This window comes from Apostichopus japonicus, chromosome 4, assembly GCF_037975245.1.
Source record: "Apostichopus japonicus isolate 1M-3 chromosome 4, ASM3797524v1, whole genome shotgun sequence".
NCBI classification, from domain to species: domain Eukaryota; kingdom Metazoa; phylum Echinodermata; class Holothuroidea; order Aspidochirotida; family Stichopodidae; genus Apostichopus; species Apostichopus japonicus.
Window position 1 is genome coordinate 23,667,591 of NC_092564.1, and position 26,790 is coordinate 23,694,380.

The 26,790-nt window shown below is 36.5% G+C and overlaps 1 protein-coding gene across 1 annotated transcript; it reads left to right on the forward strand.

Moving 5' to 3' along the window:
- The first annotated feature begins 694 nt into the window (after positions 1 to 694).
- LOC139966856 (protein disulfide-isomerase A5-like) lies at positions 695 to 24,967 on the forward strand. The gene is made up of 21 exons (XM_071970280.1): positions 695 to 870; positions 2,546 to 2,678; positions 4,710 to 4,863; positions 6,584 to 6,629; positions 7,011 to 7,103; positions 7,996 to 8,056; positions 9,188 to 9,255; positions 10,162 to 10,253; positions 10,558 to 10,626; positions 11,276 to 11,412; positions 12,362 to 12,429; positions 12,718 to 12,812; positions 13,258 to 13,323; positions 14,002 to 14,141; positions 14,707 to 14,777; positions 16,091 to 16,415; positions 17,229 to 17,296; positions 17,877 to 17,971; positions 19,142 to 19,210; positions 20,146 to 20,393; positions 21,423 to 24,967. The coding sequence occupies exons 1-21, from the start codon at positions 835 to 837 to the stop codon at positions 21,584 to 21,586; spliced, it is 2,298 nt and encodes a 765-aa protein (XP_071826381.1). The 5' UTR covers positions 695 to 834; the 3' UTR covers positions 21,587 to 24,967.
- Positions 24,968 to 26,790: the final 1,823 nt, after the last annotated feature.

The window sequence follows — 26,790 nt, forward strand, 5'->3', positions numbered from 1 at the left end:
TATTGTCTATATCACGCTAATAGATACCACAGTTACTCGAGCTCGTTTCACATTCCCATATATCCCATTCCCATGTATGCACTGCCACTCCCTTCGACCCTTTCCCACCCCCGCTTGTTACGGTGACTACATTGAAGCTTATACATAGTGAGTGTGCCCTTCAATACGTTTGCTCTTATTCTTTTTTATATAAATGAAAATAATAAGAAGCAAGGAATCATTCGTCCAGTGTTACCTCCTGTTCAGAATTTCCTACTGTAAATAACATAGTTGTAAAAGTAATCAAGGCCCGGGAATTTCTCTCGTCAGCTCGAAGTGAATTGCAGATATAATATGACAAACCCTGCCCCAAATATTAAAATATGAAGATGGCTTGTGCTATCACAGGGGATATGCAATGTTAACTGTCCCAAATTCCTTTTACCGGAGTCGGTAGAAAAGTTCAGGGTTTATTACCATAGAAATAACGATGATGCCTACTCTACTAAGTTTTATATAGTCCATAGAGCAGAATAACTGCTCTATGATAAAGTTCCTTTAGACTTTGTTAATGTAGTTTACTGTAAAAGTTTGTTATGATTTTATGATAGCCACGCCCCCAACCGCAGATAAAGTACCGCAAATTGCGTAACATTGACCGATGTGCGTGCATCGTAGGCTAACGTGGCATTAACTCACAGTTCGTTAAAACTGGTACCCGTTATGTTAGTGTTGACCTCGATATAGATATAGTCTTCTGCAAGCCAGATACACGTAGTATAACGCCGCGCACGTTATACTGTGTGTGAAATACAAGTAACAACAGTGTCGTGGACTTAGCTGAAAGGATTCATTATGGATTGGCACTTCGTTGGCGTGTTGCTTTGTCTTGTAAGTAATTTTTTAGTATGAAACAACCGTGAAGTTCTTATAAAGTCAATATTTTCGTGTTGCCATTGCTGTAATCTTATTAAACGGACACTTTTTCGGCAAGAGACGATGTAGGCTAAATGTCCCTTTCACACTAACGTTAGGCACTGTAAGTTTGTACAGACTGTACGTAGCAGGGTAGGCAGTATTACAATTTTTTGTAAATTGAGTTATTACAATTCGTTTAAAGATTTTGTTCTGTAGTTATGTTTAGTTTGATGAGGAACTGTTAAGTTTTTTTTAGTGTGCAGTGCTGTTAGTTGTTGTCTGTTGTGTGTGAATCTGTTTTGCGTGAAGTTGCAACCTAGTCTCCATAATACGAGATGTTAACTCTCTGATTTTACCAGAAATCTTCTTGTTTATTAGACAATCTCACAATCTCACAATTTTATGTGTTAACCATCCGGAAAATTTTGATTTCCAAATTGCAATCGTAAATGGGCTATGCGTATGCTTGCCTTTCGGAAAGTGGAGAAAATCTTGTGTAAAATGCTAAATGCCATTGTGTTCTGCAATGCTAAACGCTAGTGTGACAGTTACTGTAACAAAGCCTATATGATTGCATCGGTGACTTGTTAAACACATTTAAAATATTGCTTTGTTTCTTTTCGTATTGTTGTCTGTTATTCAGTCGACTTTGCTCAATTCTTGATATTTATTCTCTGATCTCCTGATTTTTTGGGGAGATAAAATTGCAATTTCCCTTTTTTTTTTGGGTGAAAGACAAGTTGGCAGGTCTGATAATATAAATCAATGCCACAGCTGAGCCCAAATACAAAGCCTTAAAAAAGGAGGTTGTAAGTCAACAATTAAATTGTAAATTTCTGTGAGGTACAGAGTGCACCTATTGTTGTGTTCATGCAGTTAAAATACTGTGCATTAATTTACCTGCAGTGTATTGACATGCTGAATATCACATAAACTTACAGGAGCAATGAAAATATGTTGACAAGACTGTACTATGGCTGTACACCGTGGCCGAACGTCCATACAGTCAGGGGGGGCGGATGCCCCCCATGACGGACTCAAATGGACTGCAGGCTCCTTTTTCAGCTAATTAACACTTTTTACTTATTCGCGATTATTGACTTTTTTATTGTGCTGTCATCTACCTATTGACATTTGTCGCATTTTGTTGGCGATAACACCTATTTATTCTCCGTTTATCTGCAAATTAGCAAGGCCCGGAAAGGGTCACTTCCGACGATCTAGGGAGTATCTTTACTCAAAAAATTTCTGTACGCTCTGCGCCAATCTGTGGTGGCGCTCAGCTTAGATAAAGTCGAAAGCACCCATACAGACCATTCAAGCTGACCGAAGTCAGTCTCTTAGATTCATATTTAACGTCCATGATTATGAATTATCAATTGTCAACAACTCTTGGAGTGACTTGAACTTGGGATCTCATGATTGAAAGGCACTAGCGTATATCACAGGATATCTTTGTGTTAACATATCCGTCCCTTACCCCTTTCCCTTCCCCAAAAATTTGGTGGAAATGCAGATTTTTGGTATTCTTTGAGATGTTCAGTGTTAAGGGTATCCCACCGTAGGGTATTCCAGGGTTAAGGGTATCCCACCCTGTTAAACCATTATGATTTATACAACAGTACTTAAATATCTTTTGGTTGTGCAGATTTGTGCAAGTGTATCTACTTCTGCTAAGAAGACTTCCAACAGGAATCTTGTCCAGGATGTCACAGACATCAAAGAGTTTAAGAAGGTGTTGAGAACCAGGACAAATGTTTTAGTGGTCTTTGCTGACAATGGTAAGTTTCTTTCTATTGTCCTTCCTGATACTGATGCTATTAATAACCTTTCTATGTGTTGTATTGTTTTATAGTCAAGTAAAACAATACTTGCCCTATTACTATAGGGCCAAGAATGTCTTTACCCTGAGAGAGGTGTCTGGAGGGCAAATAGCCCGAATAATTTATCCAGCTTCGCAAACTGCTATGCAAAATCAACAAATTTCTATGAATGCAACAAGTGCAATGAATTTGTCAACAGTTTTTGCATTCACAGAGACAATAGCATAATTTGTAAGAGACAAATTCAAAGCTCTTCAAAAATGGTAAACAAAAGTTGAACAATAAATTATTCCCAGGCAAATGTAGGCGGGGGAGGTGGATTTAGATGCAAGAGCGAGATAAACTGTCTTTTGAAGTAACTCAAGTTGCCTGCTTCAATCAGGATGGTCTGATGGTCTTTCTGTATCAATGCCAATGAACTCTTGTTACCTAGGGTTGTAGCCAGTGTTGAGGATTGGTGGGGGGGGAGGGGGGATTGACATCAAAACGTTTCTGACATTTATTTCTTTCAAATGGCCTACATTTAAAGCCTAAAAAGTGGAAACTTGTAAGTCCTACAGAAATGTGGAACGATTGAGATTATAGCACCATTCTGCTTTTAAACCCTCGTTGGCTCTTACCTCAACAGAAATTTCTCACCACTCCCCTTAGACCCTTCTCCAGGTAGGACGTTAGCCAACATTTGTGACCCTCCTGGCCTCCTCCCCAAATTGGAACTCTTGCTAAAGGCCTGGTTATCCTTCAAATGAAATTCCATCATCCCTTAGCTATCCCCTCCTATTGGCTCATAATGTATGGTCTCTCTCCCTGAAACAATTGAGGTTCTATATATTTAAATAATGCACAGTGAAGTTTCTTCATTTCAATACTTTATTACTACTGTAAAAATACTTTATTTGTTTGATATACCAAACTGCTACACATCCCTTGCATTTGTCTGAGTAATTTAATGATGTTTGCATAAACAGATAAAATTATTCTCTTTGCCATGGCACACCACTGATTGTCAAGTTGTTTTGTTTACTGTGGTCTGGTCCTCCCACATTTATTGCAAGGGTTCCTTGTACTGCCCTAACCACACCCGTGCATTGCACGTCACACATGCACCGAGGATGAAACTGTGCATGCACTCAATGTACACACTTCCACTCAGGAAAAGGAACCATGTGGTATCATTATTGACCTCTGACCTTCACAACATGTATGCATTAGTCCCTGTAACCTTCTTTGAACCTCTTGTTGATGAATCTTGTAAATTTAGAAGTCAGAAAACAGTAAAATCTGAAAATCAGGAATGAAAAATCCTAATATCCATTGACAACTAGGTTCTACATAAATTGTAGCTTCAAAGAAATATGAGCTCTTCAACTCCAAACATAATTTGAACTTTCCTGGATGTTTTACTGGGTGTTGCAAAGCTGCTTTTGGGTCTGGAATTTTTTATAGCAAACCTAAAGAGTCTTTCTTAAAATAACATTGCATTTGATCAAATCTAGACACCCACTGTGATTTTGTTTTGTTGCTCTAATTGAAGGTTAATTGGCAGATAATTAATGACATCATTTAGGTTCATGTCAACATTTCATTACCAAGAAATATTGTCATGTCAGTATTGATTGAATTGAACTAAGGAATATGTTTTAAAAACTGGAAAAGTTTAAAATTTTCATAATTTTACCTATATAGTTAAATAACATCACAAAACGGATCACAAAATTGACCATACACTTTCTCATCTCTCACGAATTGTGATCGCTTTTGATTAAAATTACTTGCTAATAGGCAAGTCTTTTGTCAAGAAATTCTAATAAGTAAGACCAAAAAAAGGGGAGATGTGCAAAGTGTTAAGGAAGAAGGGATTTGGCTGCAAACTCTTAGCGCTACCAAAATTTGTATTCAATACCAGCCATCTTTGTGACTTTCATTTTGAAAGTTATTTCGATATTTCAGTTTGGTGAATTGTCGTCTTGTTTTTTAACCGTTTCACAGAGAAAGGAGCGAGAGGTTGGATGGACATAGTCTCTGATACTGCCTTTGAGATGAAAGGCCTGGCCACGGTCGTATTTGTTCCCTGCGATGACACTAAGAAGATGTGTAAAAAATTAAAGGTGTCCCCTCCACCGGTTATGATCAAACATTACAAGTACGTCGTTCCATTTCATAGTTTGGCTCCGTACCAAATCAGGGCTGCATGGTTTGTAATGTACTGCAGAGACCTGTGAGATATTGTTATTCATTTGCCTGCTTGTGCAAGGATGGTACTAAAAGTACTGCCCACCTCACACTCATTGAGGCACTGAATTACTGAAGTTTTGGTGGGTTAAATGTGCATTGCTTTAGAGACAGGGGGGTGTTCAAAGGTTAAAGGTCATTGAAAGCAACATATTAAACAATGTTCATCAAAGGGTTCAATAGCAGTCAAACATGACAAATTTATTTGCAAAAAATATGTGACAAGTTTTTATCTCATTACCCAAGTTTTGAATTGGGATTAATTAACACAAAATGTCAAAGGTCACTCGTTCAATGGAAGTCAAAGGTCATACTTTGCCAGATTTGTGCAAATCATATCAAATATATTGTATCCTCAATGGTAATCCTACTGGACTTAAAACTTGTTGGATGTAGGCATATGCTGCTGAGCCTAGGTGAGTGATGATGTCAGTGGACAGAGGTCAAAGGTCATTGAAGCCAAGAAACTGTGACTATTGTAAGCTTGTAGAATGGACTATGTATATGTGCTCTACAGTATTTCATGTCGTAGACAATTTTTAAAAAATCTGTTCATATTTGACACAAGCTGTCTGTTAAATTGTGTTGCACGTATAGCTTACTTATTAGTAGACTTTTTAACCATTGAAGAAATCACATCCAGGGATTCCAGGGATTAATATTTTGTGGAAGAGGTCGTCATCCTCACCCCTGGGTGTTCCTCTCTGCCAGACTGTTTTGCTTATTGAGCACTGGTAATCCCAACCCCAACACCTGCATTTCACTAAATCATGTGTGTTAAATTACTTAAGAGATGTAGTCTATATACTATACACAATCGACCCATCCCTGCCCGGAGACATGGCTATGATTTCTCCATCTCGAGGCCTCGAGGGTATTTTTACAACGGTTTATCACCATTCAGGTGAAAATATAATTACTGTGTCGTGTTTGCTCACTGACAGTAGGCCTTCCTATCTTGTCAGATATCATCTTTGCTCGTATGGCAAAGAATCCAATTTCCCTTTGTATCACTTGTAAAATGTTCAAGGATTCAACTGTTTGTAACCTTGGCAGATGAGTATTTTGTAGTTGGTACATGTATACCCTAAGGTTATTTTGATTTGAATTTTTCTGTAATATCTGCAAAATATTGCAAAACAGACTCATGGCTCTGAACAGTGAAACAACCATGTCCTATAGGTGACACTTTGTTTTCCTAACCATGGAATGGCTATTGTAATTTTAATAGGAGTGTTATGTAGTTGCTCAGAACCTCCCAAAATATGACCAAAAAGAAATCCTTTCACTATTGTTGAGTTGTTGTTGACAATTCAGAGTTGTTGACAATTGACAATTCATAATTATGGACGTTAAATATGAATGTAAGAGACTGACTTAGGTCAGCTTGCGGCTTTGATAAGCCAATGAGGCTTCTTCGCGAGTTCCTGCTTGCAGGAGGATCTAAAATACATACATACAAACATACATACATACTATGCATAGCAAGTTTAGTTAATTGATTTCTGGTCAGTGTCCAGGAGAGACCGAAATGAATAGTAATGATGCAACATTTTTGTAGTTTAAGGGCAAACAGTTTGAAGTGTACACTCAACTTTGAAGCTATTTTTGGTTTTTATTTTTGATTGCAGGGATGGAGAATTTAACAAAGATTATGACAGGTTAAAAACAGTAAAGGTAAGCGTAAGAACTCTCGGCTCTGACATGTCAATCGGCCATATATTTGTTAGGCAACACCTTGTGTGAATATTTTAGCACCAAAATACTTCATGTACTTCAAATACTTTGTCTTAACTTATTTTGAATGAAATGCCCACTGGTACCTTTGTACAGTATATTCAACATCTTGTACCGACGGTACTCTGTGTTATTATTCATAATTACGCTATATTTCCACGTTTAGTTTGCATTTTCGAAGAATGTTATATTGTCACCGATAATTAGGAATCTTGCCTAATATCTTATGCTCATATTTTAACCCCCTCTTCTTTGTTTTAACTGAACTTCCTTCTGGATTGCAGTATTAACAGACGCATTGTGTTTTCCCTTTCTCTACAGTCAATGGCTAAATTCCTTAAAGATCCAACTGGGGACATTCCATGGGAGGAAGACCCTGGTGCACAAGATGTACAGCACCTTGAAACTCCAAAGGTACATGATTTACATTTCATTTGCATAACAATGATGACAATTGTTTCAATCGCAACACTATAAGTTGTGCGATGTAGTGCGTTTTGAGATCAAACGACGATAGGAAGTTTCAAAGGTTTCTTGCCAATGATGGACTTGGTTTATTGTGTTTTTGAAGATTTTTTTGAGGGGAAAGGAGGGGGTTGGGTTCGTTCCTTAAAAAGGCCAGAATTAATTAGTAATACATTACTTAACCTTTTAACTTTTGGATATTTGTCTGAGAAAGTATTTTTTTTTTCTTTTTAAATGCAGCAAAAGTATGCAATTGGAGTTCTCTAGTTGTCAATTGAATTCAAAGTTTTATTTTCTGATAAGAAATTATTGATATGAACTTTCAGAAGTGCATGTACAACACCAACTTTGGGTTACTCATTCTGAACACAGCTGTCATTGAGCAGTTCAGGCAGTGTGTATGGCTTTGCAGTATACATTCCTACTTGGTTTCTGTCTGTTGTTTAACGCTTAACTCCAGAAGGAAATGGTTTCTAAACTTTATACTAATTCATCGGGATAGTTTCAGTAAGGAAACAGTTACCTGAAATGTTCTCAGGGATAGGAAAACTATTGTAACAATTGAGTGTAGTACTCTTAAAAAGTTCATTTAAACAGAACCTTTATGTGTCAACAGAATGGAGAGTTTCAATGGCTGTTAAATTGGCTAATAAAACAAGTATTAAAGATGGACTTTGAAGTTGTTCCTCTTTCATGTTAGAGAGAAAGTTCCCGATTTCTGCTGACCCGTTCTTTGATAGGTTTATGTGTTAGTTTCTGTTATTTGGTTACTCTTTGTTGTAAAAAAAAAAATTTTCACAGAAAATACTTCATAGTAACATTTCATGATTTTTTTTTCCAGTCTTTCAATAAACTTATTAGCAGTGAGAAGAAACCCATCTTGATTATGTTTTATGCACCATGTGAGTATCTAGGCTTGACTATCTTAAATTATTTTTAAATATTACCCTCAGATCACCCCCTCCCCGCCCATTCTTCCACCGTTTCACACCCTTGTACCCACAAAAAGCTGGTTTTGATTGACCTCAGATCTCAGCTTGCCAAAAAGTTGTCAAAACTTTGTAAAAAGTTGTTTTCTTAGGTGTGTTCAGGACCATTCTGATTATTGACAAACATGGAGGGTGGGTTGAAGTCGAAGAAAATTACGTGACTAATGGACGGAAAACATTGGTACAAAATGTTAGGAGTTTTAGCATGAGTGACTTTCCTTTGAATATAAAGAGAGGGGATGGATGGTGGGAGGGGGTGGGGGGGTGGGAATGTTGTTCACTTGTAACCCTCAAAAAGAATTTAATTAGAAACATTGGTGGAATTTTTAAACTATGTGATAAATTGCTTTGAAGAAACCTTTCATGTTATGGAAAATATGTTTTGAGCGATTATCTGTTTTGGGGAATTAAAGCCCTCTCAAATCAGTTGGAGAACCAGCTTTGATGGAATCTGCATGTTTTTTTCTTTGACCCCATTATTAAAGGCATTGATGACTTGCCCCAAACGGGATGCCGCCCTCTGAAAAAAGTTAACCCTTGCAAGTGAAGTTTTTTTCTTGTCGCAAAATGCAGACAGTAATGAAACGTGATACCTTGTTACCTTTTATCTTGACCTGAGATATCCATCGCTGCTATGTACACTGTGTTGTGGGTATTGACTGTAGCTGCATGTATGGACTGTACACTAGTGTCTTATTACCGACCGTAGCAAGCGGTGTGTGTATTTTCTGGGATCGATGGTAGTGTCTAACACGTCTGTTACACCTCATTAGAAACTTGGTCAGATTACCGGCATTAGACATTTCTTTGTGCAGGAGTCTTCACACCCTTTAAGCAATTTGGCAATTTAAGCTGTATTTTAGTGGTGAAAAATGTGCCATAGGGATATGTACCTACAGAGGGCGCTATTGCTAAATCAATGTTAATATTAACTCGTCTTGCAGTATTAAGACGGACGGCATCAAAGGCAATGTCGAGAGTGCTAGCATCAATATTGTTCTTTCTCTCTTCACTTAATTTGTATACCTCTTATCTTATTTTCAGGGTGTGGTCATTGTAAAAGAATGAAGCCAGAGTTTGCTCAAGCAGCTACAGAACTAAAGTCTGATGCTGTAAGTAACTATTAGTAACTTGAAGTAACTGTAACTTGAAGAAACTGTATGTAACTTGAAGTCTATTAGTAACTTGAAGTAATTATTAGTAACTTGAAGAAACTGTATGTAACTTGAAGTCTATTAGTAACTTGAAGTAATTATTAGTAACTTGAAGTAACTAATAGTAACTTGAAGTAACTGTAACTTGAAGAAACTGTAAGTAACTTGAAGTCTATCAGTAACTTGAAGTAATTGTAACTTGAAGAAACTGTACGTAACTTGAAGTAGTCGAAAGAGTACTTATTTATTGAGCACTTGTCGTATTATTTGTAGTATGTTGTATCGAATTAGTTTTTTGCAAGTAATGTGTGGGATGCCATTTCCATTACATTGCCACCAATCTTGGCTCGAGACATTGCCATGTCGTTCTGTACATGCCTTAAAAAATTACAGTGTGCAAACTAAATCAACTAAAATGTGTCATGGACATTGTGGGTAAGTTTAGCAGTGAACTGTTGTAGTAAAGCCAAACTCATAGGCATGTTTTGCTTGCTTTCAAAGAAATAATTAGTCTTAAATTATTGAGTGAAACTGCAGTGAGTTAAAATGTAATAATGCTTTTATTTCTTTACCCATATAAAAATATTTTACAGAAATCGGAAGAAATGTCTTCCTTGTGATATTCATCCACTTAATGCATTATGAATATGTATTGATTGTACCAGAACAGTTTGAATATGCAACAGTCTTTGATTTCAGAAAAGGATTTCAACTTTTAGGCCGTTCTGTATTTTGTTTTGTCGAAGGGTAATTTGACGTGATAGTCTATTAATAATGTGTTTTTTTTTGTACACTACAATTTGAGGATATGCATATGCATTTGATTTAAATGAATATGCATACTGCAATGATTTTTTTTTATAGGTTTTGGTAGGCATGGATGTTGACAACCCTCAGTCTCAGCAGCTTAGGTCGGTTTACAACATCACTGGTTTCCCAACAATCCTTTATTTTGAGTGAGTATTTTATGTTTCCTAAGTTTCTTTACTTTTCTCTTTTCCCACTACTCTTAAACCCATCTTATCTGCGCACATCTTATTCATCAGTGTTCATGCGTCATATGTATCACAAGGATGTTGAAAGGAACGTAGGTTTTCTCGTTACCAATTAAATGGTGTAAAAACGTTATTTTTTAAAACTTTTGAGTTCATCTCACAATCAGAAAGTTACCATGAAACTTTCATAGAAATACTTCACATTTGTCAAGTGTAAGTTTAACCAACCAATTATTATTTTATTCTTCTTTCTTTCTCTCTCTAGAAATGGAAGAAAGAAATATAATTTTGGAGGTGAAAGGACAAAAGATGGCATTATTGAATGGATGCATGAGTATGTATAATTTAGATATAACACTTGTATTATAAATTTTTGAAAGAAATCAGAAATTAACAAAACAGGCAGTAAAGAGGTTGTAAACAACTACTCGTGTGTAAGTTTTGTTAATGAAGTTTTTTTGTAGTAGGAATTATGTGAGCACACTCATTGGAGGGTTTGAAAGCTTAAAAGAAGGGGTGGGAGTTTTGGGGAAGAATGGAGGCTGGGGGTGGTGGGGTGGAGTTTTAAGGGTGGACAAGGTATTCATGTTTTTGGTTCTTTTAGATATTATGCTTTTAGTTTATTTTGTAATATTGATTCTGAAAATGCCACAGCAACAAAAAAACATTTAGAGGGCAGCAGATAAAAGCCTGGAATGAAGATGAGCATCAATCTTGTTAAGACACATAAGGCATCTTTAAGGAAGATGGAATCCTGGAAGGGTATCATATAATAATTGCTTTTTTGCAATCTTGAGGCAAGATTTGGAAGTTAGTGTATATACATAATGCATAACAGGAAACCAGTTTATCAACAAATTAGTTGTCCTCATTTAGTTAATTGATCTGTGCACATATTTCATGAAACTGACTACAATCTATAAAACCGTGAAAAATTGGTGTTGTTTAGCCACTTTTTAAATTTTTTTTAATTCTCATCCTAGTCCGCAACCTCCAAAGGAAGCAGAAAAGGAAGCAGAGTGGAGTGACGAAGAATCAGAGGTTGTCCATCTCTCAGACGATTCATTTGACCCTTACCTTCTGGAACATAGCTCTGTGTTAGTTATGTTCTATGCACCATGTAAGTCCATCGTATTGTGTTGTTTCACCCATACCTTCTGGAACATAACTCTGTGTTAGTTATGTTCTATGCACCATGTAAGTCCATCGTATTGTGTTGTTTCACCCATACCTTCTGGAACATAACTCTGTGTTAGTTATGTTCTATGCACCATGTAAGTCCATGCTATTGTGTTGTTTCACCCATACCTTCTGGAACATAACTCTCTGTTAGTTATGTTCTACGCACCATGTAAGTCCATGCTATTGTGTTGTTTCACGCATACCTTGTGGAACATAACTCTGTGTTAGTTATGTTCTACGCACCATGTAAGTCCATGCTATTGTGTTGTTTCACGCATACCTTGTGGAACATAACTCTGTGTTAGTTATGTTCTACGCACCATGTAAGTCCATGCTATTGTGTTGTTTCACGCATACCTTGTGGAACATAACTCTGTGTTAGTTATGTTCTATGCACCATGTAAGTCCATGCTATTGTGTTGTTTCACCCATACCTTGTGGAACATAACTCTGTGTTAGTTATGTTCTATGCACCATGTAAGTCCATGCTATTGTGTTGTTTCACCCATACCTTGTGGAACATAACTCTGTGTTAGTTATGTTCTATGCACCATGTAAGTCCATGCTATTGTGTTGTTTCTCCCATACCTTGTGGAACATAACTCTGTGTTAGTTATGTTCTACGCACCGTCTAAGTTCATTCTGTTGCTATATTTTACTTGTACCTTCTAGAACATGACTTTGTGTTAGTAATTTTGTATGCACCATGACAATCCTGTTTTTTGCCCCCAATTTTATTTTATTTTTACTTCTTTAAAGATGGGGAATTTTAGTAACGATTCACAGGGTGTTATCAACAGTGTGCCTCCTGTTCATCTTTCATTACACAGTGTGTTTATTTGTTTCTACACAGTATGTTTATAATTGTTTAATTTTGTTTACTGCAGGGTGTGGTCACTGTAAAAAGATGAAGCCGGAATACGCAGACGCAGCTGAACAACTCAAAGAGGAAGGAGTGAGTATAAAATGTCTTCTGGGGGAATCTTTCATATTTGAAAACAAATGATGCCTTAACAGTAACAATCTCATTCATGGTTATATGCTTGTCTATTTGTTTTATGGTTTTTTTTACCTGTGAGTAAACCGTTGCTAGTTTATTGATTGGTAAACTGGTGCACCATTCTAATAAGGGAAATACGTTGAAATACAAATTAGAAATGGATTTATGATGATGAGTTATTCCTTTCTATATGTACCCGTACTGTTTCTTCTAATCGATCATGTTCTTGTTTTTTGGTCTCAGCTTCCCGGTGTCTTGGCAGCGGTTGATGCTACCAAAGCCCCAGGCGTGGCCGGCAGGTTTGACGTTAAAGGCTACCCAACAGTAAAGTATTTCAAGTAAGCAATCAATCGTGTTTATTATGCATGATAGTTGTCAAGTACAATGTGTTCGAATGTCTATTTTTATGCAATACTCAAGTGATAGAAAACTACTATCATCCTCCCCCTTCCCCATCACCTCCATCCCCTTTCTACCCATACCCTCCTGGGTCACAATAATATTAAACTCAAATTCAGGATTCAAGACAACAGTCAAAAACAGTTTTCCCCTTTGTGGATTACAAGCTTTGTTTTGTAGTAGGCCGATGAAGTACAACATGCCGGTGTCCTTTTCTGCCTCAGAGTATGTTGTAACATGTTTAAAGTAAACATTATACCTACCAAGGCAAAGCCAACGATTACTTGCTTTTTGCAAAGAAATGTTAAGTATTTTCTGATTTGTCTTGAGGATATTCTCACACGGAGAAAGTCAACATGTGGTCATCGTTGTTTTTTCGTACAGAGACGGCGAGCTCGCTTGGGATGTCAACGAGAGGACTGCGGATAAAATTATTGAACACATGAGAGAGTAAGTGTTTTGAAAAGTATTATGTTATTTTGTTCCTTTCTAACCTGCTGAATGTTGGACACACTTTGTATGTTGCCTGGTTATCTACAGTAGCTGTGAGCTTGTTTAATATATATGGTATATTTTTGAGTAAATTTTATCTCAAAAGATTGAACAGCATCATCAGTTCACTTCTCGCCAGGTGCTCTGATTTTTCTCTCAAACAATTTAGTACCTCGTTGCCATAGGAATGATGCTAATGACAACTTTTTTCAGGCCCAAAAGAGACAATAATAGGGGCACTAAACTCATTAAATGATGACACAATAATGTTTTGTCTAGATTTTTTTTTTATGTAAATTAAGATAATTCTAGACTGTGTAAAAGTGCTGTAATGTTTTGGCTACGAAAAAAGAAATAAACTTAATCCTCGATACGCAAGATACTGATTTTGTGGACTTTAAGCACTTTGGGCTTACAGTAATGGAGTTACTTTAGAGCATATTGTGCATTCAAGTTGTTACATTAGTGGGATCATTAAATGACTAACATGCTTTTAATTCATTCCCAGAAGATTATGTTGATATTGGAATCAATTTCAAACCTTAGCAGAATCATTTATACCATTCAAATTTTCATGTTAAGTAAGGTCTACTAAATGTTTACCATTTGTTATGCAATTTTGCTTTGTTCTGTCAGCCCCCAAGAGCCTCCCCCACCCCCTCCCCCAGAGGCAGACTGGAGTGATGAAGAAACAGAGGTGAACATTCTGAGCAGTGACAAATTTAAACCTTTCACAAAGAAGAAAAAACACAGTTTGGTCATGTTTTATGCACCTTGTAAGTATTACTTGTTATTTTTTATTTTATCAGTTTACTCTGAGAATGTTGGTAACACTGAGGCCAATACTAAGTTGTTGTGATATTTTTTTCTCAAAAAGTGTTGAAATGATGCATCACAATATTTACTTCATAAGGTAGTAATGCAAACCTTTATGACCATTTTGATCGAAATTTATATCTGGTATAAACTGTTGTGTAAAAATGTATCAAACCCCTCAATTTTTAAGTAGGATAATTTACATGTCATTCAATAGTCTCTGTTAAGATGATGGTATAAATTTTGTGGAAAAGGTGACCTCTTTGTACAAATTGTTTCTCTACTTTCCTTCTTGAGCTCCTCCTCCCCTACTCCCCTCATACTTTTGTTCCAAATTTCTTTCCATCTTGTTGCCTACCTCGTTAAATGAATAAAAAAGTGACACGTTCAAATATCATAAAAAAATGTTTAATTACGACAGTTACTCTTACTTTAATCGTGACAGTATTACAAATTCTGCAGAAATGTGTTTAAATTTGTGGCTTTTGAAAGACTTTTCTTATTCGGTGTCTTTTTTCTCTGAAGGGTGTGGTCACTGCAAGAAAGCCAAGCCCGAATTTTCAGCGGCAGCTGAGGAGTTGAAAGATGAACTCAAGGTAAGCCAAACAAATTATGCCGGATCATTTTCACGAGGTGAAAAATGAAGGAAGTATTCTTTACCCGGGGGGGGGGGGGGGAGGGAAGAGAATAAATGAAGGATGTGAAACAAAGGTACAACCATTTTTCAATTCTTGGTAAGTACTTTAACGGTAACTTACGTGACCGAATAGTATACACACAGCATAAGCTAGTGTGACAGTGGAATAGTCCACAGCAGTGGATGTGACAGAACCCTTCTCGGCCGTTTGGATAAGATCATGTGTAGCATTAGGTTCCCCTTGTAGAGGAATCGTGATACACACCTAACGTTGATCACACAGTCACAGTCTCGATGCTCAGGGACTGGGGTTGAGAGTGGATTAGTCATTCGGTTGTTTGGCTTTTCGTGCCCAGGTTCTTTCCTGGGTGACTTTCTTAAAAAGTATGTGACCGTTGGCATACCAACAGAGTGTATATGTGACAGCTCAAAAGTCATCGCAAATTGCATGTATATAGTTCGTGAAAATATTTTTAAAGTTTTGTTCCAATAGGCTATGAATTTTCACGACCAAGGTTTGACCGAAACTATGAGAATTCTCGTTGTTTGCTTAGAACCGGTGTTTCTGAAAGAAAGTAATCCTCATATTTGGTTTGTTTCGTAAGTTTTGTATCAATGAACACAGAAGTACCAAAAAGTGTACAGAGTGGTTGCTATGACAATTGGAAAAGATGGTGGTATAGAAAATATTGGTTAATTCAGTGTTAGGTCCAACATGGAAAAACGGCTTAGTTTTGTCCTCATTTGTGGATTTAAATTAACATGACAAAATGTCACCAGACAAAATGTCACTAGAGTGATTAACATTAAGACAAACAAATTTAAAGTAAAGGAGCAATTTTAAAGTTGATGAAATGAGCGAGCCAACAAGTGAAGGAAGGAGAGCTAGGCTTGAGTGCATCTGAGACTTGGCTAAGATAAGAACACAACACCAAAATATTGTATCAAGCAGCTTTATGAATGTTAGTTTTTTCAGATTTCTTCTTGTCCTGTATAAACCAGAAAATAATGTTGCGATCCATTTTGTGGCTGACGATACCAATTCCACTTTGTTGATATTATCTTTTTATAAATTTATGTGTGTCTGCGTGTGTGTGTGTGTGACTGAGGAATTGAACAACGAAATCCAAGTCCTTAGATGTCATTTCAAATGAATTACAACGTCCTCAGAAGAATTCTATTGTTGTTACCAGTGAGGTGTGTAGATCCAAACAAAAAACTATTGAGACTATTTTTTTTTCATATTTAAGTATTTTTTCTGAACTTTCACAGGCAGCTTTTGTCGCAATGGACTGTACCATCGATACAAACAGACCCATCTGTGAGAGCTATGAGGTGACAGGATTCCCGACCCTCAAGTATCTCAACTACGGGAAAAACCCGGAACCTTACTCTGGAGGACGGGAATCGGCCGACTTCATCCGGTTTATGCAACAGAAGATAGATCCTAGCTCGGTGGTCCCCACCCCTCCCCCACCCCCAGAGGAAGACTTTTGGTTGACTTTAGACGGAGGAGAGAACGTCCAGCAACCCGGAAGTGACTTTGACGCATTCGTCGCTGACAAAGAGGCTGTACTGGTTATGTTCTATGCACCCTGTAAGTATCATTCAATTTTTTATTTTTTTATTTATTTATTTTATTTACCAAATTTATATAGCGCTCTTTTCATGCTTAAGCATGTTCAAGAGCACTTTACAATGACAACAAAATGACAAAACCCTTTAGAATATGCATATGAAGAATAAAATTGACACAGCTTAAATATTAATAATATATATATATATATATATATATTAACGAAGGAATAATTTTAAAAATAATATAGATTTACAGTGAAATTCCTAAAAAGAAAAAAAAAGGGAGTTTTATGTAAATTTAAGTAACAAAATGACAAAACCCCTTAAAATATGAATACGAAAAAAGAAAATGGATGCAGCTTGAAATATTAATATAAAAAATTGTTCAAGTTAAAAAACTCTTGTGATTTCTAATGACTGTTAGGTCTGACATAGCTCTCACTATTAAAGCATGTACAGGAATTGCGTTAAGAAGTTAAGAATATCGCAAAACATTCTTAGGTCCTCTAAATCATTATTTTGAGGTGAAAGAGAAGGAAAGGGAAACATAACTTTTCCCTTTTTTATAAAAGTATGACTAATGTTAAACTTAAATCCACCTGCATCAATTCCTTTGGAAGAAATCTATTTGCTGTAAAGTTTGCCCCTAGATTATGATTTTTATATTTTTTTTATTTATTTTTTTTTATTTGTTGAAATTATTTAACTAATTCAAATACTGCCAATGCTTCTCAAGAATTTCTTTCAACCATGTGGTAATTGTTTTCTAGTTTGTAGGTGGATTGGCAAGTTCTATAACAGTATCTGTGACTTTTATTTCTGTTTGTTGCAGGGTGTGGACACTGTAAGATGATGAAGCCAGCATTTTCAGAAGCTGCAACCAAAGCCAAGGAGTTGGGGGTAGGCAAAGAATTTTATCGCTCGGTAGTTGATGAGCAGTGTGGCATATATATGTGGCCCTGTACAGTGATTTATAGAATACAATGAAAATTGGGAGTCGTTGTTCTGAGATGCATCATCTTGAATTTTTTTTAGAAATATTTTTGCTCCAAGTACAAAATTATGTTTACTGGCATACTTCACAGTACATATAACAGATATATGTTTTAATTTGGGAATAAAAAATGAATGAATCTTTGATATATATATGGACCAGCATCGGATACTTTTCATGTTGTTGCCAAGTGGGTCAATGGGTAATTAAATCTGGCATCTTTCTAGCCTATTTGATATCTTTATTTAGCTTGTTTCCTATTTTTATAGCATAATTTAGCATTTTAGAACCAATAATGATGTCTCTGTAATTCAGTGGATTGGATATAGAAGTTAGAAGTTGTTACTAGAATGAATTCAATTATAAAGTTGGATGTATCTTTATGACAGATTTATCAGTTTTTATCTGTAAAGCCAAAGATCTTTACTAGCAGAAACACTGCAGCAACTTCATAGTTTTGGAATGATTTTTATCTCAATCGTTTAGCTGAGTGGAGCGTTTGCTGCCGTGGATGCTACAGTTCACCCGGAAGTCTCTGGGAAGTTTGGTGTTAAGGGTTTCCCAACACTCAAACTATTTCAGTAAGTACAATTGAACTTCTTTGAATTCCTTTCTGGTGACACCTAAAAATGGGCTCAGAATCTTCCTTATAGTTACAATTCTCTTTCTTACCAACCAAATTCTGCCTGTACCTTGGTTTAACTTGTTTGAAAGTGTGATACTATCAGAATCTTAAAATTGTCACTTTATGAAATTTTTATCCAACTATGTAATTTTTTTCCCATCTAGATATTTATTTCTGTCCCCCCCTTACCCCCCCCCATAGCCCTAAAATATGTTACGTTGATACCACATTAGGCGGTTAATGTATGCTGGTGTTAACTGCCAGTACCAGAGATGTTTTATGTACCATGAACAGGGATGTGCCCACGCTGGGCGGCCTGCCCAGCACTAAAACTTAACGCCCAGCACTGTCTTAAAAATCGTGAATCCCGCCTAGCACTATTTTCATCTAAAGTCCCGACATTCCTAACAATATATTCAACATAAATTGGGCCTAGCCTGTGCCAAAATCATACAGACTAATAATGCATTACTTAGGGCTCTCAATCGGTCCCTTGTACAATCTCTTTGAAACAAGCTAATAACTTTACCAGGTACGTAATATATTTCACTAAAAAAAAAAATTAAACAATGTAAATTGTTAGCAAAACTAGTACTTGTGTATGTGCTTAAAAAGCTACACAGGTGCCAGCATTTGGCATCTGAGCACCTTCAAAAATCGAAAAATTTCCCCTTAGATCCCTCCCCCAGGACGGCGATCAGTATACCCGGCACTCAGGAAATCCTGGGCACATCCCTGCATGAACTTTGCTATTTCTATGAATATTCATGTCCAGTCATATATTTCATGTTATTATTTTGAATTTTCATGTCCATGCATCCTGATTTCTGGAACCTTCTTTTTTTTAAAGTGAATTGAATCCTAAAAAGTCTTAGTATCATTTTTCAGTTGATTATGTAATGTCTCCTGAAATTCTATGAATATTCATCAATGATATTTGTCATTTTTTTCTTTGTCAAGTTTGAGGTCTTATTAATTTTCAGTTTCTTATTGTTTAGTAAGATGAAGTGATCATTAAAGTGTTAAAAACTATTAGTGATATTATTATTATGATTGTGATTATGATTGTGATTATTATTATTATTATAATTATTATTATTATTATGTTTTAAATTTTTTTTTGCAGGAATGGAAAACTCTCATCTGATTATGAAGGTGATCGAAGCACTGAGGATATGTTGGCCTTTATACAAAAGTAAGAAAATATATCTTTTCTGTAGTGTTTCTGTCTTATACATCATAGGAAGGGGCTGGTATTATTGGGCAAGATTCAATTTGAACTATGATGCCCACCACAATTTATTTATCGATTGAACATTAGGAAATACAATTACTTAACTGTTGAAATAGATATTAAGTTTTTGGGGGTTTTTTTTGTCCAGATGCTTTCTGGAATGGTGGAAAGTTTGCCTGCAGGAGGTTAAAGTATTGTTACTTTTATTTTATTGTGCAAAAATGGGTTATTACACTATTGCAAGTGTCTAGTCTCAAAACTGTAGTAAAGTCATTGCAACCGTTTCAGGGCTTACATATTTATGCCTTCGGTGGTCATAGCCACCTTTCAAGGAAGGACCTAAGGTCCATGACTTCTTGAATCACCAAGAAATCTTTACCTCCCTGATCTTCTAAAATGCTTTCAAAGTTTCATCTGTACAGTCATTTTAATTCAGTGTTTTAAGATATTCAAGTAGTCAGTTGTGTTTGCTATGTATGACAGCATCCTGCCATGCAAAGTGCACCTGTGTTGTTTTGTATTGCATTGTATTGTTTTGTATTGTATTGTATTGTATTGTTTTGTATTGTATTGTATTGTTTTGTATTGGATTGTATTGTATTGTTTTGTATTGAATTGTATTGTTATGTATTGAATTGTATTGTTATGTATTGTTTCGAATTGTATTGTATTTTATTGACTATTATGTTGAAATGTTACAATTGAAGTACAACAGCTGTTTTTTAACAAAGAACTACATGCTTGTCAAAGGCAGTTGGTAGTTAAATGCATCAACCTGTTAGAAGTATATAGTCTGGTTTGCAAATAACTGCAACATTAAAGTAAACTTAGAAATAGCATTTTGTGTTTACTTTTTTCCCCCCAATTTGATCCTTTGTTTTTCTTCTTCTGTTTAGCCCCAATCGAGAAGTTCCGAAGCCCCCGGTAGAGGCCAAATGGAGCGACGAACCGAGCTCCGTCAATCACCTGACGGGGGACACCTTCAGCTCTTTCATTACAGAGAATAAAAACGTTCTCACCATGTTTTATGCTCCTTGGTGCGGACATTGTAAAAAGGCCAAGCCGCATTTTACGGCAGCCGCTGAAAAACTGAAAGATAACACCGACAGTAGGTTAGCAGCCGTTGACTGCACAGAAGTTAAAGGTGAGATCCCATCATCTCAAAAATGGTCATATTGTTACATTCTGTTGACTGCTATTGAGTGGAGCTATTTATATGATATATTGCTATTTATATTTTATTGCTATTTATATTGCTATTTATTGCTATTTATAATTATTAGTTTTTATTTATTTTTATATTTTTATTTTTATTTTATATATATTTTTTATTTATTATTAATATTTATTAATACTATTTACATTGCTATTTATTGCTATTTATTATTATATACTATTATTTATTGCTATTTATATTATATATTGCTTTATATAGAGGAGCTATCAAAACGTTGAGGGTGGGGAAGGGTACCTAGTGGGTGGTAGGGGGTCTTCACCACAAGAATATTACTTTTGTAGATGATAAATTGGCCCAGGTGGTTCATTGAACAATTCTATTCTCTCTATGAAACGGGATGGATGTCTGTGTTTCATTGACATTTTTGCTTAGAAAGTTGACTTTTTGTCCAAATTTTTGAGAGCAAAAATTATAAATTGGATAAATTATGTAGTGTGTGAAACAAAAAAGTGATCTTTTGATTGGGTAATTCAAATGATCCAGATAAATGAGTTAGCACCGCCTTGAGTGCCTCTCTAGCTACACTCTCTGCTCCGCCCCTCACCCTCCCTCCCGTCCTCCACTGTACCTACGAGGATTCTCAGTGCTTGTAGGTAGGAAAGAGAAGGGTGGGATATGATAAGAAGAAAATGACTCTCCCTTGTTGACTTGAAATTGCGAGAACTGTGGTATTCCTTTGTTGTTTCGTGGCTGTTGCCAATAATGTTCCATGTTGGGTGATGACTGGAGAGGGCAGAGGGGGGGGCCTTGGCAGGTTTTATTTTTTGGGGGGGGGGAGGCATCACAACTTAGACTAAGATGAGCTAACCAATGCCTTCATTTCATATGTCCATTTCAAACTACAGCACAGTGATGATAAAATAATTACGCAGCATATTAGACATGAATTTATTCTTTCTCCTGTGTTCTTATCTTGCCATTTTTTTGTCCCAACAGATATTTGCCAAAAATATGGCGTCTCTGGCTACCCAACATTTAAACTCTTCCAGAACGGTGAACTCGGGGAGCCATTCACCGGCGGAAGAGACGAGGCGGGTTTCGTGAATTTTATGTCCACCCTTAGTCCATCTTCATCTTCAAGACAAGCGGGTGACCTTTAACGTCAGGAGAAATGTATTCCTTTAAGTAAATTAGAAAGATCGGTCTTTGGGGAAACTAGGTTGCCTTAATTTATTTTCTGTTCAGAGGGAAAACTATGATAAGGTGTGTTTGAAGGATCATTTTATGTTTTTTTATGGTTGATTCTGGGAAGGGGTGAGCGATTTTTTTTGTTTTCGTTTTTAAATCTTAAATGAACGTTAGATTTCGTTGTCAAAATTCAGAAACTTTTGAAAATGTGGTTTATTTTTCTCTGGCGCTCTTCTCTAGCTATCTATCTATCTCTCTGATTTGACATGAAAATGATGAAAGGGTAACATTGATTTTATTTATTTCTCAAATATTTATTATCCTTTGTGACATCATGGTATAGTCATTAAGTCTCATAGATTAGGTTTTGAATCAAAACTCTAGAGAACGAAATGGGAATTGATGCTAAAAGTATTATATTTGATTTGAAAGCTTGACTTCCACGTTAAGTCGTTTACCAATTGGTCCATGTCCATTCTGGTCTTGTTGCTCGCAACATTTTGTTTTTAAAATCACTTCTCTATTATTGATGACGGTGATTTTTCACCACCATCTTTTTAGGAAATATTGTCTTCCAATCAAAGGTCACAAAGTACCCGTTATTAATATAAACCTTGCAAAGTAAAGTCTTTCTTTATGAATTATGTTGGGGGAACTCGTCCGTCACGCAGGGGTCGCCCGAAGGTCAGTCTCAATTTTCCAAACGATCGTCACAGGGCAGTTTGAGATTCTGAAGTTTATTTTTCCTGACGATATTTGGAGGAACAAGGTCTCCTTTGACCGGCACTGCTTCCCTTTAAAGCAGCAGATGTGCCATGTGTCATTTTGGCCCACGGTTCAATGTACAGATGCAACAATCATTTCTGTAAAGTAAGTACTGTGGCTTAGACCGTATGATGTTATTACACAGGAGATAAAATAGTTCTTCTGTACACATAAACATGTTGCATATTGATCATAATGTGGATTGCTGGCACTGAAAAGTTAACATCTTTTTTGACATGACATGAAAACAAACTGGAACTGTCTCCTCTCAGGGTCACCAATTCAGATGTTTCCTCTCAATGGTTTAAATTAAAGTTTTTTGACATACTTACAATTGCACTGGACTTGCAAGTAGTTTGGGCTAATCATGTTTTTTCAAATTTTATTGATTTTATTGGATTGTTTTTTCTTCTTTTTTGGTGGCTTCAATAACATATTCTTTTTAGCATATTGGGCACCAAAGCATAATTAACACTTTCATTTACCTTCCATCTTTTGAGGCAATTTTGACAAAACTATGACCCTATTCGTTGAACTTTTCTGCGTTAACTCAGCACATGGATCTGTTGTGTGGCTAAGTATAAGTCCTTTGCTTCAATTGTGGGCGCAACATCCAAATTTCACACAAATATCTTGATAGATACAGCTCTCTATGGTTTGAACCGCAACCTTCTGTTGAGCCGAGTATTGGAAATGGGAAAGCAAATAGTATGGAATGAACTTTTGTGATTCAAAGAGTTGATGACAATAGCTGACAAAAGAAAAGACAATGGTACAGAGGGTGAAACAGATGTTGTTCAGTGCTTTCATCAGGTGCATATTTAAGATGGGGGGGGGGTGGGCAAAGCTTTTCAGGTTGGGCAGTCAGCAGAAACTAGTTTCTAAAATAAACAAATTCTTACTCTTTGTTGAGAGTAGCCAGACAAACAATTGGGGGCCTTCCCACCTCCCTCGCCACTGGTTTTTCATTAAAATTATTGATAATCTGCAGTATTGAAAAGAATAGTTAAGATGGACTTCATCAACTGTTAAACGTAGATACAGAATTAAGCTGTATTGAGTATTAAGTGTGATTATGGGAAGTAAATCATGCACTAAGATAAGAGAGTAATTTGTCATTGGTTTTGTGTGTATTGCTTACCTAATAACATTTACAGTGTTAGCAGAGACAATAGGCCACTCATTAAACAGATCTTTCAGTTTCAAGTAGTATGTAGCCTACTACTCTGTGAAAGTCAGTGTTCTTCAAAACGAAATCTACATTCCAAGAAGAGGAAACACAGAATATCTAGTCACAGAGGAAGGAGGATATATGATGTATTATCTCTTATCTTCTTACAAAAGATGTTTAAAACAATGTGTAATTCTGCTTTCTATCGTGTTGTTGTCATGTCAATAATTCAGGTAGAAGTTAGCAGACACTAACAGCACACCCAAACAAACATATTGTTCTTAAAGAATAGAGGGCAGCAATCCGAAATAACTAGTAATAATCAAAAGGTAATATATGTCATAATACAATGACTGTGTCATCAAGAAAGGCTGCAGCTATATGTAGCTATTTGTCCTATGCAGCCTGGCTGCATGCTGCTGTAGCGCCCTCTTCATCTGGGCCTCCTAGTCTCACCATAATACCATGACAGTTGTCAGATATGATATTATTCTGGAGCATTTTGGATAGATGCCAGTGACAATGGCAAAACTGATCAGTATTTTTTCAAGCCTTAGATCAAATCAATCAGTGAAGTGTGATGTTTGTATTGCAATTAGGATGGTACTGCACAGATAGGATTTAATGTGATTAGAGAGACTGTTAAAAGAGGTTTAAAAAGCTATAACAGCTTATCAGGGATGTTATGTCATTCTTCATCATGACTGTCAATAATTAGGTATAGTCTTTAATTTATCAGGGTAACCTTTTCATCATGTTAGTCAATAAAGCCTAGCCTTAGTTCGAAGCTGTTATTTCACATGTTAGTTTATAAGGCCTAGCCTTGAATCATGGCTGTTACTTGATTCCAGTTTTAGAAATCAACCTGCCAAAGTAACTCTGGTAACTGTAGTTAACCTGTGTTCTTAACAATATTTTGGATGGGCTACTGAGCATGGGTCATAATGTTTTAAATATATAATAACAATGAAACAATGAAAATTTAGCTTGAATCATCTATATTCAACTATGCATATTCAGAAAGAATCTTGATGGCTGAAGTGCGCATGAGTTTTTGTGCAGAGATTTTGTACAATATGCACGAAGGTAATTAAATACCTGTCAAATTTTGGGCTGGTTTCCATGGTAACTATATTTTTGTATGCAAGAAATACTGCAAATGTGATGTCCAAAAATTCTGTTGAACTTTTTTTCCTTTTACAATTTCCCTCCCTCATATTGATGATTAAATTTTATTCATTATCCATTCTTATACTCTTTTCTATTTATATGATGGGTTTACATTGACAAGGGTATATACTGTTTAGTATTACCTTGAATGGTCAAAGGTCAAAATCATGTTGCTTCACTGGTGAATGGGTTTATGAAATAAACATGTTTCTACACAATCATATGAAATAAACATCTTTCTACTCAATCATTTAGTAGTGTTCATTTTTCTTGGGTGATCATTAAAAACCTTATTTACGTATCATAATAACTGGCCTAGAAGATTGTTAGCCAGCGAGTAGATAGGCCCATATATAGCCTATGTGTGTAAAGGTGAAGGGCATGTATGATATGCTAAATGTCAGGTTATTTCAGAGGGAAACATTCACTACCCCACCTAATAGCTGGTCAGAACTCCCACAACACCCCAGATGTTAGAATATATTGCTTCCCAGTCACCCATCCGCCAAATTCCACCACTCTCTATGATCACAATTGGCAGACATAGACAGGGCAATATGAGGTTACTGCACATAGAAGCCATCCATGCAAAGCTATTTATGCATTCTTTTATGAAAATATATTTATGAGTTGTTTACATTACGAGTACATTGGCTTTCTAAAATGAACGAACGATTAAGGCAAACAGCAACTGTTTTTCTGTGAACGACCTTTGCTGAACTAGGTCACATGCAAAAGTACTTTCCTGTGATTGGCTACATTTGTCAAAACTTCAGGTTAAGTTGTGACACGCAGAACACTGTCGGCTATCCGTCTGGAAAACACTTGCTCTGTTTTGCCGAATGGAGCCGAACGTGACTTAAAAAAAGGGGCAGATGTAGAATTTCAAACGAAGAGGACGGGAAAGGGGAGTGGCATAGCTGGGAAACATTTAGGCCATAATTTAGATTTATAATTAAATTTCAGACGGGTGGTTTGTATGTGTGTGTTTGAAGGGGGGGGGGGGAAGAGGGGGGTTGGGGATAACTTCACAATATCGGAGTATTCGCGATTTTCCACGCTACGACGGTCGAGTTCTGATTCGCATTTAGTAGAGCAGTGTGCAAACTTGTGTATTTTGATACTTTTCTTCTATTTAACTAGGTTTTAAAATCATTCAATTCCTATTGATTCTCCAGTTCTTCCCTCCACGTTCTTCTCTTTATACCCCTCCGTCCTTAGGCTTCTTGTCCCGTACGCGAAATTATTTTTCCCACTTCGACGCGGCCATATTAGCATAATGGGCGTGGACTATCGGTCGTTGTTACGGCTTATTAGTCCACGTCACAGACTATGCAGCGATATCTCTCGGGTGTTTGTTTGGGTGCTGAAAGTTCTCAATTAAGTTACATGTCAGGGATTCTAGTACACGTACCAGTATAATAAATAGTATAGCACAGAGGGACATTGCTATTTAGGCATAGTTATAGCAGGGAGCTGCTACTCTAACAGTAACAGCTCCCTGGTCATAGTTAATACAGACGCAAGTGACAACTGTTTAATAAAATGGGTAGAATATTTCAAGTCCGTAACAATACGAACTAATGATGAAAGCACGTAGGCTCCTTACTGCCGTTTAAAAGGGAGTTCATTTATAAATGAACAAATAATTTAGAATGATGGATAAAACAATATGGGGCACAATACAATACATGTATCTTTGTAGGTTTTTAGCATTGAAAGGTCAGTACGCCTACCTATAACTTTTCCAGACCCTGCTGTCACTGGAGGTTCTTTTCCAAACTTTTCCAGACACGGGAGGTTCATAACACATCTAATAAACAAACACAGTTTGATTTTGTGATGGAATTTACCTCAAGAGCTCCATAAGACCCGATTGACTGGGAGGAGCAGTCGCACATCATCATGGATCTCATGAAGTCATGTCTTAGGCCTGAGTATATTAGGCCTGAGTATATTAGCTGAGTATATTATTTAAGAGCTTTACGTAAGAGCTCGAAGTCGAAGTCACAAACTTGCCGGCCTGTGACGTATTTCATAAGCCACGCCCATGTGGCCGCGTTCAAGTGG